We start from the raw sequence: 18,383 nt of genomic DNA, 5'->3' as shown, positions 1-18,383 counted from the left end.
TATTTATTCGACACCGAGAGCACAAATAGGGGGAGCAGCAGGCAAAGGGAGAGGGAGAAGCAGGCTCCTCTCTGAGTGGGGAGCCTGATATGGGGCTTGACCTCAGGACCCTGGGATCATGACCAAGCCGAAGGCAGATGCATAACCAACTGAGCCACCCATGCGCCCTGCCCTCTACCTTTTTAAGCCTCAATTTCCCCAGCTATAAAAAATGAGCAGCAAAATTAGGTCGTTTTCCAGGTCCCTTCCAACTCTGACGTATAAGGTTTTAGCATCTTAAGCTTCAATAGCCCCCCATGCTGAGAGCACAGGGCTGGCCAGCCCTTGTTAGGAGGCAGCTATCCTGTGGTTTGGCACCACTGCCCAGCCGGCATTTATTAAATCAGTGGGATGTGGTCCCTGCTGGCCTGGAAAGAGAACATTAAGCTCCAAAAACTTCCTGCAGCAGGCCTCCTTCAGAGAGCACTGTTCAGAGGGGTGAGGAACAAAACCATTCAGGTCCTTGGCGGTGCTCCAAGATCCTGTTCACTAGTATTTTTGCCCTGTCTGCACGGAGAACCAGTGACTGAAAACATCTGGAAGCCTGCTAAAGACTTGGGTGACTTCTCCCTCCTTCCTTCAGGAGTGGCTGTTCTCGACCTTGGTAATCCAAGTTGACCTTTGCCAATGCCCTTTCACATCCAACATTCTGCACTTCACTGGGCAACAACCCTCTAATAAAATCCACATGAATCCCTCTGCTAACAGCTCCTGGAAGAGCTGGAGGGTCTCACACCTGCCCTGCATTCCTTGAGCCTTAGTAGCAAGGGAAAACAGGGCTGAGACCCAACTCTTGTGCCTCCGGGTCTTACAGTGGAATTGGAGAAAGGGAGTAGGTAGGAAGAGAGAAATGTCGGTGATGAGAGCTTGCTAGGGGTGCAAAAGGCAGCTGCAGGCCAGGAGTGCCCAGGTGGAGTGACAGGGCTGCTGGGTAGCCTAGCAGAGTCCCTCAGGCCTGGGCATACCTCTTGCCGGTGACCTCAGTCATGCTGACCAGGTCCATGATGACCCTGGGAGATAGGACTGGGCTGAGAATTTGGGGTCCATGTGTCATGGGCCTGGTGGTCCAGAGTCATCTGTTCCTGTCTCCCTCTTGTGACCTGGGATATGTTGCAAATTCCTTGGGTCTCTGTTTTAGGAAGTGCCTACTAAGCACCCACAACATACGTGCCTGGTGCTGGAGAGAGGATGCATCAGAGTAGAACACGCTCAGCTCCTGCAATCTGGCCCCACTTGTTTGTATATCCTGTCCAACTACAGGCCACAAAGTCACAGGGACACTGGTGGTCTGGGGTCAGAGTACTTGGAGTTCCACAGGCAGGAGAGCCACCCTGGCAGTGTCTGCTCGCTCCTCCCCGACTTCTCCCTTAGCTTCTCTGGGGCAGTGTGGACACAGGATTCCCGCTGGCTAAGGTCAGAGCTCCATTTCATACTTTCTCCCCACCACGGGCAAGAGTCCAAGAAATAAAGACAACAGGTGAGAGGGACAGATAAGCTGCCTAGTTTATTTATAAAATACAAGAACACATTACAGCGCCTAGACTTTTTTCTTTTTTTAAACTGCTCATTTGCCTTCTTTGCACCCAGCTGAAGCTTTTGTTTGCTCTTCTCTGAGAGTTCTCAGCTGATTTTACTCAGCGATCTGTTCTTTGCTACATTAGCCCAAGACCCATACAACCTTCCCTGGAGCTGACAGTATTCATCTCGGGAGGCCCTCGAGGATCCTCCTGAGGTAAATGACTCCGCTCTGGTCAGCTCAGGATGCTGTGGAGCAGAGAAACCGGTGTCCTTCTTGGAGAGCTGCCTTCATCTCCTTGAACTGAGCCAACTGGCAGGCCTCGTCCAGCCCCAACCAGCGGTAGGCTTGGTGCTCTCGGGAGAGTCGGATCTCCACATTGTAGTCCTTCACCTCAGCCAGCCAATAGATGACTGTTTTCGGCTTCTCCCAGGCCACATATCTGAGCTCCCTTCTGAAGCCCTCAATGATTGTCAGCTGGTCTGCCGCTATGCCCGCTTCCTCCTGAGTCTCCCGCAAGGCTGTTTCCAAGTCATTCTCTCCTGGTTCCACATGGCCTGGTTAGGAAACAAGAGGAAAAGGAGCAAGAGATAATCTTCAGCAAAGGTGGAATTTTCAGGTCTGATGATTTAAAGATGGGGTCTTTGGTGACTTTTCTAGATGTTGCTAGGCTAAAGGGGGCCTAGAGATGGGCGATATCCTAACATGCCTCGGAGTGGGGCACAGAGTGGGTAGTGTCTGGACAATTCCTCCTCTGCACCCCATCTTCTCTGCAGAGGGTTAAACAGACCATGTGTTTGGCAAGTCTGCTCTAGAAGACGGCTCTTCAGTGGTGAGAGAGATGGCCTCCCTCAGACCTTCACTTTCTTATCCTTTGGAGCTCTCCTCATCCCATGTTCTCAGGGAGACCTTTCCCCTGGAGACCTTAAATTGGTTTTCTTTTTTTAAGATTTTATTTGTTTATTTGACAGAGAGAGATCACAAGTAGACAGAGAGGCAGGCAGAGAGAGAGAGAGAGGGAAGCAGGCTCCCTGCTGAGCAGAGAGCCCTATGCGGGACTCGATCCCAGGACCCTGAGATCATGACCTGAGCTGAAGGCAGTGGCTTAACCCACTGAGCCACCCAGGCGCCCTTAAATTGGTTTTCTGAAGGAGGAGCAGTCCCTTCTTGGAAGACAGGAGTTGGCTGAAGAGGGAGCACTTTGCCTACAATCTGCAGTGAGGACTTAACACTGTCTTAGTTGGTCCCCGAAGTCCCAGGGCCAACAGACAGGCTCCAAGCCCTGCACTGCGGCACCGGCAGCTGTTTCCAAGTAGCTATCCAGGCTTTTCCAAATTGTTTTCATCTTTTTAACTGAGCAAGGCCAGATTCCAGTTTCACAGGGAAATTCCTGATGGGAACTCAGACTAAGGACACAAGCTGAGAGCCAGTTCTAAGAAAATTTGTTGGCAAGACCCAAACCCAAGGAGACAGCTGCCAGGAAAGTGTTCTAGGAGAGCCTGAAGCTCTGCAGACTGGAAGCAGCCCGTAGTTTTGCCTCTAGGCCCTCCCCACAAATTCTCAGCCTGCCTGAAGGGGCCAAGAAGGACAGGGAGGGGTCTGGCAGCCTCTGTCAACAGATGGTTCCAGTGAGTTGCTGGGGGCCTCCTGGTTCAGGAGCTCCTGGGGAGCAGGAATTGTTAGCTCTTCCCTTCTTGGTTCAGGGACAGGCCTATATCCTAGCTCTCCTCCTTCTCAGGGTTCTCATAGCAGTGCCCTGAGCCAGAGGGGCTGCTGTAAAGCTCCCACAGAAAGCAACTAGGAGTCAGGACTTAAAAACCTATCTTAGTTCCTGGCTTCTGGGGAATTTTCTCTGTACAGCACTTCATGTAGTGGTGTACACAAAGCCAGGGAGGTACTGCATGGGGGGCGGGGAGAAAGGGGTGTTGGTGGTGAGAGGTGACACTGATCCTGATGCCCCATCTGCCCTCAGAAATGTGGGGAATCTGTGAACATGCCCTTCCCAAAAGCATCTGTGCTCCATTCTACCCAGCAGTGTGAACTTGATAACCTCTTTCCAGGCCCAAGCAGGACAAAATCTAGAGAGGTCCTTTGAAATCTTTCAGTGAGAGGTACTATACATTATGACTTTGGCGATCAGGAGACAAGTGTGAACATTCCTATTCATAGTATTTGTGACACTTCTGTCCCTCTCTTTCACCTGATTTCTCCTTAGTGAAACGCAAATGTGCAAAGTCTATTTCCTGTTCCCCTTTCCTTATTTTCCTCCAATGCTGGATCCTTGTTCACCCCCCACAGCACTCCCCTTTAAAGTCCCTGCTCCCTTCTCAATGGGTTGCTCATTCAGGGCTCCTGACCTGTAATCCAGTAATGACTTGACCCCAAGGTCAAGGCCTTTTCTCTTACCCAGCCATTTACCACCAAGGCTGGCACTCCAGTGAAACACACACACACATACACACGTGCTGCTTCTGCCCGGGGATTCAGAGTTGTATTTCCAGCTCCGACCTGGCATGTCAGGTCCTTTCTGTATGTCAGAAAGGATCAAAAGCTCCTGCCCACCCTACCCCCTCCTACTGCACAGTCACTGGGATGTAAGCTTCATGGGGGGCCTGGATAGGGTAGCTTTCCAAGCAATGCTTGGCACTTTCTTGAGAGCCAACCCTTCTGCCTTGCACCTTTGGGAGGAGTCCAGTGATGAATGCCGTCTGATGCCTGCAGCAGTAGAAACTCAATTTTGGGTTTGTCCACCGTAGAAATGAGGCATCTTCGGAAGATGATCAAGCCACACGCTCTCAGGGCCATGGTCTATCTGAGGACTTACTGAAGAAGATGGGAAACATTAGGAAGTTACACAAAACAGGAGGATCGGGGCACCTGGGTGGCTCAGTGAGTTGAGCCTCTGCCTTTGGCTCGGGTTGTGATCTCAGGGCCCTGGGATCGAGCCCCGTATCAGGCTCCCCACCTAGCAGGGAGCCTGCTTCCCCCCCTCTCTCTGCCTGCCTCTCTGCCTACTTGTGATCTCTCTCAGTCCTATAAATAAAATCTTTAAAAACAAAACAAAAACAAAAACCAGGAGGATCCATCCTGGAGGCAGCCTCTGGTGCTGGGGAGTAGCACAGATCAGCTAATGGTGACCTCATCAACTACAGAAGAAGGCAGCATTCCAAGAACCAGTGTGTGGAAACCAGGAATCAGGGACTGGTTTGTGAGTGATGGTAGGACCCTGCCCTCTACCCCTCAGGGCTGGCGAGTGTGTCTTAGGAGAACAGAGGTCCTCAGAGGCAAACCCACTGAACCTGGAGAGATGCTGGGAATGGGTGAGATGAAGAACGTCATCCTCAAACCCATGGTCCCATTTCCCTCAGCCTCCAGCCTGAGTCTGAGGGACAGAGACTCCAACGATGGGGTTTCTGATGGTCTGAGGGGTCACTTAGGAAAGGGAGCTTGGTGTACTAAAAACATTTTTGTTATTGATGTTGTATATTGTATACTAAAAACATTTTGTTATTTATTTTTAGTCTTTTATCCATGTTTTAGAATGTTATACATTCACATGGTACAAAATTCAAAGTACAAAAAGGCACACACAGTAGTCAGTCTCTTTCCCACCAGTGAGAAGCACACTAGCATAGTGGTCAAGAGTGTGACTCTACAACCTAGGGTTAAGTTCTGACTTTGCCACTTACTCACTGTGTGATTAGCTCCTAAGTCTGTTTCCTCTGCTGTGAGACAGGATAGTAACAGTTCTACCTCAAAGGGTTGCTGTGAGGATCACATGACTTAACTTTTGTAAAGTTAAGTTTTGTAAAGCCTTTGAACAGTGCCTGGCATCTAATAAGCACCCAGTAGGTTTCAATAGGCATAGGAAAATGTCTGGAAGGATACACATCATTAATAGTATTTTCTGGAGGATGAGATTATGGCAAGACTTTCATTTGCTAGTCCCTATACCTCTGTATTGTTTGGAAGTTCACAGAGAACATTTATTAATTTTACAATCAGCAATTCAGTAAAGACTGAAAATTTTTAGTCTTCTTCATTTTAGTTACCTTTTTTTTTTTTTTAAGATTTTATTTATTTGAGAGAGAGATAGCGAGAGAGCACGAGCAGAGGGAGAGGGAGAAGCAAGCTCCCTGTGAGCAGGGAGCCCGATATGGGACTCGATCCCAGGACCCTGAGATCATGACCTGAGCTGAAGGCAGATGCTTAACCGACTGAGCCACCCAGGTGACTCTTTCCCACCCAGTGAGAAGTGGTTACTTCTTTCCATTTCAGTTATTTTTCTTTCCATTTCAGAAAAGAACACCACCACTACCAAAAGACAGAAAGGGAGAAGAGCGGGAATATCTGCAGCAGTGAAAAAACAATGCATCATCTGAAGGGGGCATGTCATCAAGGTAACAAAGAATATGGAAGATCTCTTATGTAAGCCTTGCTAAAGAAAATGTCATTGGTTCAGTCAACAAATATTTATTGAGTACTGACTATGTAATAAGTACTGTGCTAGACCTTTGCTCTTAAGCAGTTTGTATTCTAATGGGAGAGGCAGATTTTTTTTAAAGATTTATTTATTTGAGAGAGAGAGAAAGAGAGCACGCGCACATGAGCTGGCAGGGGGTAGGAAGGGGGAAAGAATCTTAAGCAGATTCCATGCTGAGCTCAGATCTCATCCTGGGGCTTGATCCCACAACCCTGAGATCATGACCTAAGCTGAAACCAAGAGTTGGACACTTAACCAACTGCACCACCCAGGTGCCCTGGAAGAGGCAGATTTTAATAAAATAATTAAGCAGATTAGAAAATAATCGCCAATAAGGAATGTGCTACAAAGGAAAAATGTGTGATTGGTAACCTGACCTTGTCTGAGGGATCAAGGAAGCCTTCCTAGAATAAGAGATGTTTGAGCAGAGATGTAAGGAGGAGTAAAAGATAAGTTGGCAATGGGAAGGAGGGAGAAAGTGTGTCCCAGGTGGAGGGGACAGTATGGGCAAAGGCCCCGAGGTGGGATGGCAGGAAAAGAAAATCAGGTGTCTCAAATGTAGCAAAAGCCTAGGACAATGGGCCAGGCAGGAAAAGATTCAAATCAGTTGGGCCTCATCTGCAAGATTCCAAGGCCAAAGAAGGCACTGGTGGACAGATAGCAGAGCTGATGCACGGCTGGAGCTGGAGGTGATTGTCTCCATGGCTCCCTTGCTGTTACTCAATCAATATGAGCCTGGGGGCCCCTGGGTGGCTCCGTTGGTTGAGCGCCTGCCTTCTGCTCAGGTCATGGTCCAGGGTCTGGGGATAGAGCCCCACGTCTGGGAAATCCCTGCTCAGCATCTGGGAGCCTACTTCTCTCTCTCTGTTCCTCCCTCCTGCTCTCTCACTATCTCTCTCTCAAATAAATAAAATCTTTTTAAAAAATAAGGTAGAGCCAAATGTGCTGCTTTTAAAAGATTTTCAGATATACTTTCAGACAAGTGAAAAAAGTCTGGTTCAGCATAAAATGTATAACACATCCTGTTTAAAAATTCACATGTAAATTGGTAACAGGCCTTTTTAAAAATGTATTTATTTATTTATTTATTAGAGAGAGAGAGAGAGAGTGAGAGTGAGAGTGAGCACGCGCGCAAGCATGAGCAGGGAGGGGAGGGGAGAGGAAGCAGACTCCCCACTGAGCAGGGAGCCACACCTGGGGCTCAATCCTAGGATCCTGAGATCATGACCTAAGTGGAAGGCAGAAACTTAACTGACTGAGCAACCCAGGTACCCTAGTAGCAGGCTTTTTTAAACATTATATTCTAGTTTCCTGGTCTCCCTATTTATGCCAAGAACTTTTCCCATTCTGGAAACCAGAAAGCAACACCCTGTCACCACAGAACTCGCAGACAGAGATTTCAAATTACTGGTTCTGGTTCAGGTAAAAACAGGCACCTGATCCCCTGCCCTCCTATCAAAATGCTCATTAAGTATTAGCAAGTTCCAGATGAAGGGCACCTTGTTCCTGCTTTGTGTAGAGTCTCATGGAATGAATGCTGGAATCCCTAGATAAGCTTAGGGATCTAAGACTAGAGGGTAGTGCCCTGCCTGGGACAGGAAGCCCCAGAGCTGTACACCATTGCCATCACCCATACACCATGGGGAAACAAAAGTACCTGGATGAGGGGCCAAGAAAAAAAGGCCTGAGGGGTGGCCATGTGGAACCACTGGAAAGAGGGGAACAGGCCAATATTTTCCCATGGGGGGAGAACCTTAGGGTAGTGACAAGGGCATATCTAGCAAAAATGTATCTCAGTAGATACCAATGCATAGGGATAACCACATCTAAGAACCAAACGAACCAATAGTCATCTCAATGGAACCAGAAGAGCTAGAATCAAGAGCTAGGATCAGATGTCCACTTTCTATCTATGCTGAGGACCCATGGAGAGGACAGCTGTTCTCTGAAAGGCAAAACTCCCATCTACCCTTTGGCTTGAGCCAGCTGTTCTTTAGAATCTCTCCCCTTCCCCCATACACATTACTTCCTACTCATGCTTTCAAAAGTAGCACAGAAGAAAGCTCTTTTGTGAAGCTTTCTAGCTTCTAATCATTCCATCTTCTGGGCCTTTAACATGGCTTGAATAAACTTCTGCAAGTTTTGATCGGAGAAGTAGAACACTATGAGAAAATCAAAGAGTTAGTGTAGGGATTAGATTTGTACAATTATGGAAGTTGATGGAGAAATCCATGCAACTCTGTCACCTCTGCATCTGGTGTTGAGGCTGAAGTCTCTATATTTCAGCAAGGCCAGCAAGGGGGAAGGGAGGCTGGATGCAAAGTGGAGAGCAAGGAAACTGGAACTTGTGAAGACAAACCAGATCCTATGAGGACAAGTAGAACTCCTGAGGACAAACCAAAACCTGTGACTTCCTTTCACCATCTCCTAGCTCATTAACGTGGGTAACTTCAAGGAGCTGGAGCCCTTTGCCATACAGCTAAATGTTCATCTGGCCCATCACCCGGATTATCTGCAGGAGGAGATTCAGCAGGAGTTGAAGAGATGCAGGCCTGGGTGCTTTATCTGGCACCAATAAGGTGAACCAGCACATCAGCATCCAAAGGGAGGCATTGCACATGCTTGGTATCCTGTTCTGTCCTTCACAGTGTGCTGGCTCCTAATTCACTTCAGCTTTCCAAATCTTGCACACAATTTTCCTGAGGTTGACCCTAACTTGGAACCATATAGGAAGGGAATCCTGGGAAACACAGTTCCAGCTTAGCCAAGTGGACACAGTACAAAGCCAGCACAAGCACAATACCTAGTCTGGTAAGTCTCAGTCTGTACCTTTGGCAGGGAAGAGCCAGACTACGCATTCTGTCTCCTTGGGACCTAGCACAGCAGCTTGCAACAGATGTTCATGGACTCAACAGAACACTCTCCCCACATCCCACTCAAACAAATGCTCAGGGTATGTTCTGGGATTTTGGGAAACAGCCCAGTGTTTTCCTGAAGAGTGCCATTTACATAAAAGTCAATGGAGCTATTGTTGTAGGTTTTCTGTTTTTCTGGAGACCAACTAGTAAAACTGTCCTGGGGTTTGAAAGGAGCCAGCTTATAGAGAAACACACAGACATACACACACACAGACACACATCACGCATGCTCCAAGTGGATTCAAACCTCAGGGGGTTAAAGAACACAGCATCCAATATGCAAATGTGCTTGCAGCCAGGATTGCAGAGATGAGAACTCCAGGCTGACAGCAGGCAATTCACACTTCAGAAAAGTGGCAAAGTGCCTTAGGTGGTTAAAAAAAAAAAAAACCTGAACAAAAAACCCCTCAATGTCATCAGAAGGTTCCAGAAGCTAAGGAAAAGTGCTCTTGCCTTTCTCTAAATATACATTTCCCTTACAGCTTAGGAGATTCAGAACCTAGGTGCCAAAAAATAATTCACAGATAAATGGCTGTACTGATATGTTGTGTTCCAGTGTTTTCATCAAATTAATCAGTGTGCAACTGCAAGCATAGCTCAGCCCCCAAAGCCCTCACAAATATACCTTTAGATACAGAAAGACCTCCCCAAATCCCCTCAGTGTGTTCCTTATAATCTAAAATCCCTTTTGCAGAAATGGTTTCATGCCACCATGTTATCAATGAAGCATTCCCACTGGGCCAGCTACACTGTGCCAGGTTCTTCATGTGTGTATTTTAACTGCTCAAGACAAATCTTCATCATAAGCAGGATCGTCTCCAATTTTGGATGAGGAAACTAGGACTCAAAAAGGTTAAAATACTAGCCCAAGTGCATAGCCGGCCTGTGAATGGCAAGATTGGAATCCAAGTAAGCCTAACTCCAAAGTGTGTCTTTTTCCCCCTTCCTCAGTTCTGCTTAAGGTGAAAAAGCAGACCTTAGGGCACAAATGGTCCGGAGAGAGGACACAAAAATAATTTATAAAATTATTTCCAGTTCTAAAATTCCCAGTCTTTGATCTATATTCGCATTGAGGATTTTTAAGGTACCTGGCTGGAATCCTTTCCACAGGACCAGTTTTAGTTGGGGCGGAGGAAGGAGGGAGGGTGTGTAGATGAAGGTCCTGGTGTCCAGAGTTGACCCTGGAGAGGTAAAGTATAGCCCGAGGCCCCGAAACTTTGCCTATCTGATAAGAGTCTCTATGCATTCTCTGCTTTTTCTCTGGGAAGAAGGAACCTCTATCACATGTGCAAAACCATATCAGGTAGCCTGGGGGTTCCCAAGAACCAAGTGTTGGGAATACCTTTATTTTTTTATTTTTTAAAAGATATATATATATATTATATTATATATATTATATATATTATATTATTATATTATATTATATATATTTATATTTATTTATTTATTTATTTATTTGACAGACAGACAGAAATCACAAGTAGGCAGAGAGGCAGGCAGAGAGAGAGGAGGGGAGCAGGCCCCCCGCCGAGCAGAGAGCCTGATGCGGGGCTCGATCCCAGGACCCTAGGATCATGAACTGAGCCGAAGGCAGAGGCTTAACCCACTGAGCCACCCAGGTGCCCCGGGAATACCTTTAAATGCCAGCCTTGGACAAGCACACAAGCAACTAATTTAGCGTGCAGGTATCCAGGAAAGTTGCCCAGGCCACTCCACAGTGAGGAGGAAGGCCAACTTTGCCTGCCTACAGATAAGCGGCTCTGACTGCTCGGTTTTCCCTCTCTTCCCACATCATAATGGTCTTTTCTGATTCTCCAACTCCCTCCCTTGCAAAGGATTGAACAGAAATGAGGTGCCCATCTGTGAATAAAGCTCCTTATAAAAACAACAAAAAGAGAAAAAGAAAAAAGAAAAGGAAAAAGCTCCCAACTACTGTGAATAAATTGAAACAAAGAAAATGCCTTCTCAATTGGACATTTTCCTGGACATCTGCCACTCTTTTCTCATAGAAACCAACCTGCTGAGTCATCTTGCTATCTTTACTATTTGGCTGATACAGGAGGGCAGAAACAGGAGATTTCACCTGTAATGGCATAAATATTGGCTTCTAGGATGAGGCCAAAGTCAGACAAGGTTGGAACAGAAATCGTTCCTCATAAAGGGGATCTGTTAAGTGGCCTATTAGTGCCACCTGCTGTACAATTCTAGAAAGCAAACATGGGGAATTCTAATATTAGAGCCTGAAGGGATTTACTTACTCATCTAACATCTGTTGAGTGTGTCCCACTTGACAAGCAGTGTGACAGGATTGAAGAGTGGATATGAAGCTATTATAAAGCCCCAGCTTTCTAAGAGTTCACAGCCTCATGAAAGCGGAAGGGACTTAGACAATTTGCCAGTTTATTTTGAGCTCCATAGGGGTATGTGTAAGATGGAAAGGAAGCAAAAAAAAGTGACTATCTTTGGGTCAAAGGGGCACCCCATAAGGATTCTGATGGATGGCTAGGAATTCACCAGGCAGAATAAAGGTGCAGGCAAGGGGCATTCCAAGCAAAGGGAGGAGTGTGGGCAAAGACCCTTAAGAACAAAATGACATTCCAATGATAACAGTTTAGTTTATACTCTTTGGCAATGAGGAGTAGCTTTTGACTGGTTTTAGGCAGGGCTGGCAATATGGTCAGACTGACATTTTACAAAGACATTCTGGCAGGGTGCCTGGGTGGCTCAGTCGTTAAGCATTTGCCTTCAGCTCAGGTCATGATCCCCGGGTCCTGGGATCAAGCTCCGCATCGAGCCCCACATCAGGCTCCCTGCTTGGCGGGAGGCCTGCTTCTCCCTCTCCCACTCCCTCTGCTTCTGTTCCCTCTTTCAGTGTGTGTCTCTCTCTGTGTCAAATAAATAATAAAAATAAAATCTTAAAAAAAAAAGACATTTGGGCAGAAAGGAAGGTGGAGAATAGATTAGAAGATTGTAGGCAGGAAGACCAACTAACAAGCTTATTGACAACAGTCCAGATGACAAATAATACAGAGTTAAATTAAGGCAGAGACCCGGAGAAAGGAGAGGAAGGGATGAATTTGAGAGATATCTCAAAACCAACAGTATCTAATGTTTCATTGTCCAAGGAAGAGGGGCGGGGGAGGGGGAGGGAGAGAGAGAAAGAGAGAGAGAGAGAGAGAGGTTGTTTGGTTTGGGTGACTAGAGAAGTTGGTGGAACAGGGAGTAGAAAGTAAGCTAATGATTTGTTTGGGAAAAGATGAATTTGAAGTGCTGTTGACTACCCACAAGGTAAATGAAAGGATGGAATTATGCTCAGGGATCATCTCATTCCATCTCTTCATTTCCAAAGGTGAAAATTAACCACTGGAGAGAGATTTTGCTCCCACCGTAAAAACCTCTGCAAGTCACCTCCCTCCACTTGGGTAGTCTGCCTGTGCATCTGGTATTCAAAGGATTTTATCCTCCTTCAGAGAGTTAAAAACATGGAAAAGCATGGCTAGCTTTGCAGTGAGAAAGACCCAGCTCCCCAATTCAACAGTTATATTACTTTAAGCAAAATACTTCTCTAAGGCTCATTTTCCTCATCTGTAAAATGAGGGTAACTTCTACTTTACATGATTGTTGTAGAGTTTAAAATAAAAACACATACATAGGATCTGACATATCAGAAGTACGAAGCATATATGAGTCACTTTCACCCCTGTTATCATCAAAGGTCATCAGGAAGCTTCTGGCATGCTCTTACTTTCTATTGATAGTTGAATCAAGAAATGGTTTTTCATATTTCCAGCAAAACTGCTCACCACACCATTATATTCCTTATGCATAAAATACTACAAGATAAATTTCTTCCAATATAAGTACTAGGAAGAAATTCCACTCTTTTGAAAAATGGTTTGCCTTTATTATTTCTCTGACAAGTTTTGAGCTAAATTGGGTACTTGCAGTTAAGTCTACTGGCCTTGAGAGCTAGTATATTTGTTTCTATTATGAAGGTAATAGGTACCATTTTTTGAGGCATTGTGCCACGTGCTTTACTTTCATTATTTCACTTAATTTTCACAACCTTCTGAGTGTTTACCACGATTTTGCAGAAGAGGAAAAAGGAAAGCAGCTCTGCCTGACTTCCAACATTATTGCTCTTAACCTCGACTCTGTATTAGCGTTTTACATTTGGCTATTTGATTGCATTCTGTTTATTTTCTCTCTCTCCCTCTCTCCTTTCTTTCAGAGATACAATAACAAATACATAGGTGCCAAACCAGGCCATAGCAAAGGAAAAGTAAGTTTTGTTTTAGGTGGTGGGGCTCTTGTGTGATTTTTTTTTTTTAACTACTGCTATAATTGCCAAGATATTATCAGTTCAATAGATGAAGCCATTAGAACATACAAAATCTCGGGGTGCCTGGGTGGCTCAGTGGGTTAAAGCCTCTGCCTTTGGCTCAGGTCATGATCCGAGGGTCCTGGGTTCGAGCCCCGCATGGGGCTCTCTGCTCAGCAGGGAGCCTGCTTCCTCCTCTCTCTCTACTTGTGATCTCTGTCTGTCAAATAAATAAAATCTTAAAAAAAAACAACAACATACAAATTCTCTTCTGGAAAGCAGACAGGATATAAAGGGTAACAACAAAGTGAAACTGGGGCCGCCGGTCGCTAAACTCGGAACTCTGGAATTCCGATGTCCCACCCCATCACCATCAGCAAGCGGGCCAGCAAGCTCAGAGCCACAGAACCCTCCCCTTTCCCTGTGCACAGAGGAAAACTAAGGTCCTGCGAGCGGCCTGGGCCTGGCCTGCCCACGCCTCAGTGACAGCCTGATGCGTCCACCCTTGACGGTGCAGCGATTCCCATCGCTCCAACGCTCAGTTCCTCCGTGGAGAAGAACACCCAGTGAGCCCTCTCTAAGACTACTCACCCAAAGCCTAGGGCCGCAGGAGGCAGGCCTTGAACAGAAAGGGGGGAAGTACGACGACCAATCCGAAGGTTCGGTTGCGCTTATAGCGACCAACAGGATAGGGCAGAAGGCCCCTCCACCCGCCTCAAAGATGCCATGCTTTCACTTAGAACTCGCGAGATCTTCACTCAAGCGGTTCGATAGGTTGAGAGACGCAGTTTGAGAGTTACGCCCACTGCTTCCTCGGATCCCTGATTGGTCTTCTGGAGAAGAAGGACTCACACGACAACGAGTTTCCCCGGTGCCCATTGGTGGATGAGGCGGGGCTGCCGGCGCGCGGGCGCCGGCGCGGGCGTTCGAACCCGCGCTTGGTGGCGTTACCATGGGGATGCGGCCGGGCCGGCACCTCAAAAGCTGGTGAGTTGACAGCACGCCCGCCAACTTGGGGCTCTCCTGTCGGCATTGTCTTCTGTCTTCAGACAGGGTTGACCGAGGGGGACCTGGGAAGCCACTGAGGTGAGAAATGGTGGGGAGAACCGGGGAGGAGTGGGGTAGGCCTCTGCCCCGCGGGAGAGGGCACTCTGGACACCTGCCGAGCGCGAGAGGAGGCGGCGGTTGCAAGGAAACTGGGGTTTGGCCTCGCCTGGTTGTTCGAATGCTCGCCTGCTTTCCTACCCTTTATCTCCTTATCTCTGCCTTTTCTTCAGTGATTCTCTCGAGTGCTACTTCTCCCACGAAGCCTTTCTGAGTCTCGAAATCTTGTCTTTGAACCGATGGCCCTGAGTGGAACCTTTTTTAGGGCACTTCTCTTCGGCCTTGGGTTATTTGTGTACTTCCGTGAGCCCCATTCTCCTTGTTCCTCCCTTATCATTTAGAGGTCTTTGAGGCAGAGCGACGTCTTTCATTCCCAGTGTCTTACACACAGTAGAGTTTTCAGGAAATTTTTGTTGAGTTGAATTTAATTCACCAGAAATAGATTGGATTTCTCTCTGTGCACTGCCCTGTTTTTCCTTCCATTTAGAGGGTTTGTTGTCGTTGTTGTTATTTTTATGGGAAGAGAGGGAGGGCACCCTAATCTCATATTCGGAAGGGCCAGAAAGTCCACCGTGGGCCTTTCCACTGTTTGTGAAAAGGAAAATCTTTTTGGAATGCTTGCTACAACTCTTCTGGCATTGTGGCTTTTAGTCTTAATATCCCAGTGCTTTTATTAAACTCCTTAATGAATCTTTGCTTAAAACAAACCATTCTGTTGTTGCTGAATGCCAGGAGTATCTCAGTTTCTCAGTGACCCACAGCTATTGTCACAAAACGGTTTTGAAGCATTTTCTCCTTTGTATTCTCCTTGTAGTCTCTGTGCTTCAGGTGCATGTAGCAGCTGCTCTGGTAGCTATCTGTTGGTCAGCTGTCCGTGATAGAAGTGCATTGCCAAGGCTGTCGTTTTGTCAACTCATGAGACTATATATGGCCAGTCTGGATTGTTGATGATTCTCATGTGAAATTCGTAGCTCAGTGATGTTTTTAACAAAAGGATTGGAAAAGTCAGGTATAGCAGCTATGTTATTATTATCTTCTTATAAAAGTTTGACCACAACCATATAGCTAAACTGTAGATCTGTGACATGTAATAGAAATTGGATTGGGGATTCAGGGTTTGTCTTTGGCTCTGTCTCTATTCACTTACTGTGGCTGGCTTTGCAAGTCATTTAGCCCTTTTAGACATCACTTTTTCCAACACAAAGTGTTGAATTAGATTAGAATTCCTGTGGCTCTATCAACTTAGTCAAGCAACTGGATATTTTTTAAAATTCCAGTATAGTTAATATACAGTATTATTAGTTTCAGATGTACAATATACTGGTTGAACAATTCTCTACATTACTCAGTGCTCATAAGTGTTCTCTTAATCCCCTTCACCTGTTCACCCATTCCACCCACCCACCTCCCCTCTGGTAACTATCAGTTTATTTTCTGTATTTAAGAGTCTGTTTTTTGGTTTGTCTCTTTTCTTTGTCCTTTTGTTTCTTAAGTTCCACATATGGGTGAAGTGAGACAGTATTTGTCTTTCTCTGACTTCTTTCTTTCTTTCTTTCTTTTTTAAAAGATTTTATTTATTTATTTGACAAAGTGAGAGAGGGAACACAAGCGCGGGGAGTGGGAGAGGGAGAAGCAGGCTTCCCGTCGAGCAGGGAGCCCAACTGGGGGCTCGATCTCAGGACCCTGGGATCACAACCTGAGCCAAAGGCAAATCTATCGACTGAGCCACCCAGGCGCCCCCATCTGACTTCTTTCACTTAGCTTTTTACCCTCTAGATCCATCCATGCTGTTGCAAAATGGCAAGATTTCATTTTTTTTATGGCTTCATAATATTCCATTGTATATGTCTTCATCTTATTTACATGTTCATCTATGAATGAATACTTGGGCTGCAAGTAATGCTGCAATAAATAATGCTGCAATAAACATAGGGATGCATATATATATATATTTTTTCTTTTGAGAGAGTGCATGTGCAAAGAGGAGAGGGGGAGGAGCAGTGGAGGAGGGAGAAAGAAACTCCCCTCCCCCCAAAGATTGTATTTGTTAGGGGCACTGGATGGCTCAGAGGGTTAAGCCTCTGCCTTCAGCTCAGGTCATGTTCTCAGGGTCCTGGGATCAAGACCCACATCTGGCTCTCTGCTCAGCGGGGAGCCTTAAGAAAAAAAAAGATTGTATTTGTCAGAGAGAACGCATGTGCACGAGAGAGAGCATGCACGGGGGGACAGGAGGCAGAGGGAGAAGCAGGCATCCCACTGAGCAAGGACCCTGGATCATGACCTGAGCCGAAGGCGGACACCATCCAGGCCTTCTGAGAAAGAAAATCTTAGGCAGTCTCCACACCCAGTGCAGAGCGCAGTGTGGGGCTCAATCTCACAACCCTGAGATCATGACCTGAGCAGAAATTAAGAGTCTGTTGCTTAACGGACTGTGCCACCCAGGTGTCCCTATTTTCAAATTAGTGTTTTTGTATTCATATGCACCAGTTTGCATTCCTTCCAACAGTGCACCAGACTCCTTTTTCTCCCTTCACCAACACTTGCTGTTTCTTGTGTTTTTTTAACTTAACCATTTTAACAGATGTAAGGTGATATCTTTTTGTGGTTTTGATTTGCATTTCCCTGATATTATTGATGTTAAGGATCTTTTCATGTGTCTGTTGGCCATCTATATGTCTTCTTTGGAAAAATGTTCATTTCTTCAAGCAATTAGTTATTGATGTCAGGTGAACATCACATGTTCAGCCTTCCAAGGACTGTACAGCTGAAACTGATAGCTGCCATTTATTGAGCATTTACCCTGTGCAAAGCACTATATCAGGGCTTTATATAAATACTACATTTTTCTTAGCATAGTATATCAGTGTACTGCCTACATAGCATTTCATTAAAAGCTTTTGGTTTATGTTATTCATTTAAGTCTTAGCTGTTATATGTCTTAATACAGTGTCTGTGGGGCAAACTAGGGCATGATCCTCTCATCTTCCGGTTCAGGAGAAACAGCAGTTTCTTTGGGTTGCCATTTCATTGTTTGTAAAGTAAGATGTTGATCTCTTCTCAGTCCCTTACAAATTAACTGATCAATTAATCCACTTTCTTGTACTGCCTTAGCAAACCTGTTCATAATTTGGGCAGAGTAAATCCTCAATGAATTTTTTGTTAAATGAGTAATAGAGTTTTTCTCATACCTTGAGTGTTGAGTATAAGTATTGTGTTCATTGTATACTTCCCTAGTTATTGTCTTAAGGATTTTGATGTTCATATCCTGTTAAACAAGAAGACTCTTCAATAGGCATAAACTAATAATAGGTACCATTTGTATTGGGAAACTTAGTCTTCGACCATAAGGCAGATGCTTAACCAACTGAACCACCCAGGCGTCCCTCAAAAATGATTTCTTGAGTGACTAGATGGAAGGTTCTTGTTGGAGCTGTGACCATAGCTGTGTCCATAGCAATTCATTTGAGGAATACAATCTTGTTTCATTTTATTGCCAAAGGAGCAGTGAGTCAGGGCACCAACTCTGATAGAATTTTCCTGAGCAATCAAATTAACCTGATAGAAAAGTTTCTACCACCTATAGCTATAAATGGTATTAAATGCTTTTGTATAGTTTTAAAAATAGTGTAGGGATATTTATTCATTTATTCATTAAATAATTATTGAATGTTACTTATTTCCAGACACTGTTTTAGAAACGGGATAAAAAAGGTGAATAAGACACATTCCTTTACCAGAAGGAAATCTTATATTCTAGTCGAGGAAATAGACATCCTCATAGATAATTATTACAGAATGTAACTGCAGTGATAGAGACATGCAAAAGATATGATATGAACATATAAAGGACTTCCAGCCACATACAAGGAGATCAGAAAAGACCTCATTTATGCTTTAATCATTGGGTAAGAAGTAGGCAGGTAAAATGAGGTTTGATGAGATGGGAGGAGACCATTTAAAAGCACAACGTGAATAAACCCACAGAGAAAACAGTCTAGGAAG

General features: G+C 45.5%; 2 protein-coding genes across 9 annotated transcripts in view; one reads left to right on the top strand and one right to left on the bottom strand.

Moving 5' to 3' along the window:
• Nucleotides 1-1,517: 1,517 nt before the first annotated feature.
• On the bottom strand, nucleotides 1,518-14,018 carry NUDT2 (nudix hydrolase 2). Of its 2 annotated transcripts, none has more exons than XM_047701012.1 (3): nucleotides 13,869-14,018; nucleotides 4,234-4,374; nucleotides 1,518-2,112 (listed from the first exon to the last, which is right to left on the bottom strand). In XM_047701012.1, exons 2-3 carry the CDS (start codon nucleotides 4,358-4,360, stop codon nucleotides 1,796-1,798), a joined length of 444 nt encoding a protein of 147 aa, XP_047556968.1. In that variant the 5' UTR covers nucleotides 4,361-4,374; nucleotides 13,869-14,018; the 3' UTR covers nucleotides 1,518-1,795. The 2 variants fall into 2 exon arrangements, with proteins under 2 accessions (XP_047556968.1, XP_047556969.1); XM_047701013.1 differs by having other exon boundaries at nucleotides 4,234-4,378; nucleotides 13,869-13,998.
• A 139-nt stretch (nucleotides 14,019-14,157) lies between these two features.
• Nucleotides 14,158-18,383, top strand: part of KIF24 (kinesin family member 24) — an 88,780-nt gene continuing 84,554 nt past the window's right edge. For 2 of the 7 annotated variants that reach the window (XM_047699603.1, XM_047699602.1), the window contains exon 1: nucleotides 14,213-14,363. The gene's annotated coding sequence lies outside the window, so the exon portion shown is untranslated. Of the gene's footprint in view, nucleotides 14,364-18,383 lie in introns of all 7 variants that reach the window. The other 5 variants (XM_047699604.1, XM_047699605.1, XM_047699609.1 and 2 more) reach the window with 4 other exon arrangements.

The sequence above is a fragment of the Lutra lutra genome, chromosome 13, assembly GCF_902655055.1.
Source record: "Lutra lutra chromosome 13, mLutLut1.2, whole genome shotgun sequence".
Taxonomy (NCBI): domain Eukaryota; kingdom Metazoa; phylum Chordata; class Mammalia; order Carnivora; family Mustelidae; genus Lutra; species Lutra lutra.
Note: the sequence above shows the minus strand (reverse complement) of the source record. Positions and strands in the feature narration are given on the sequence as shown.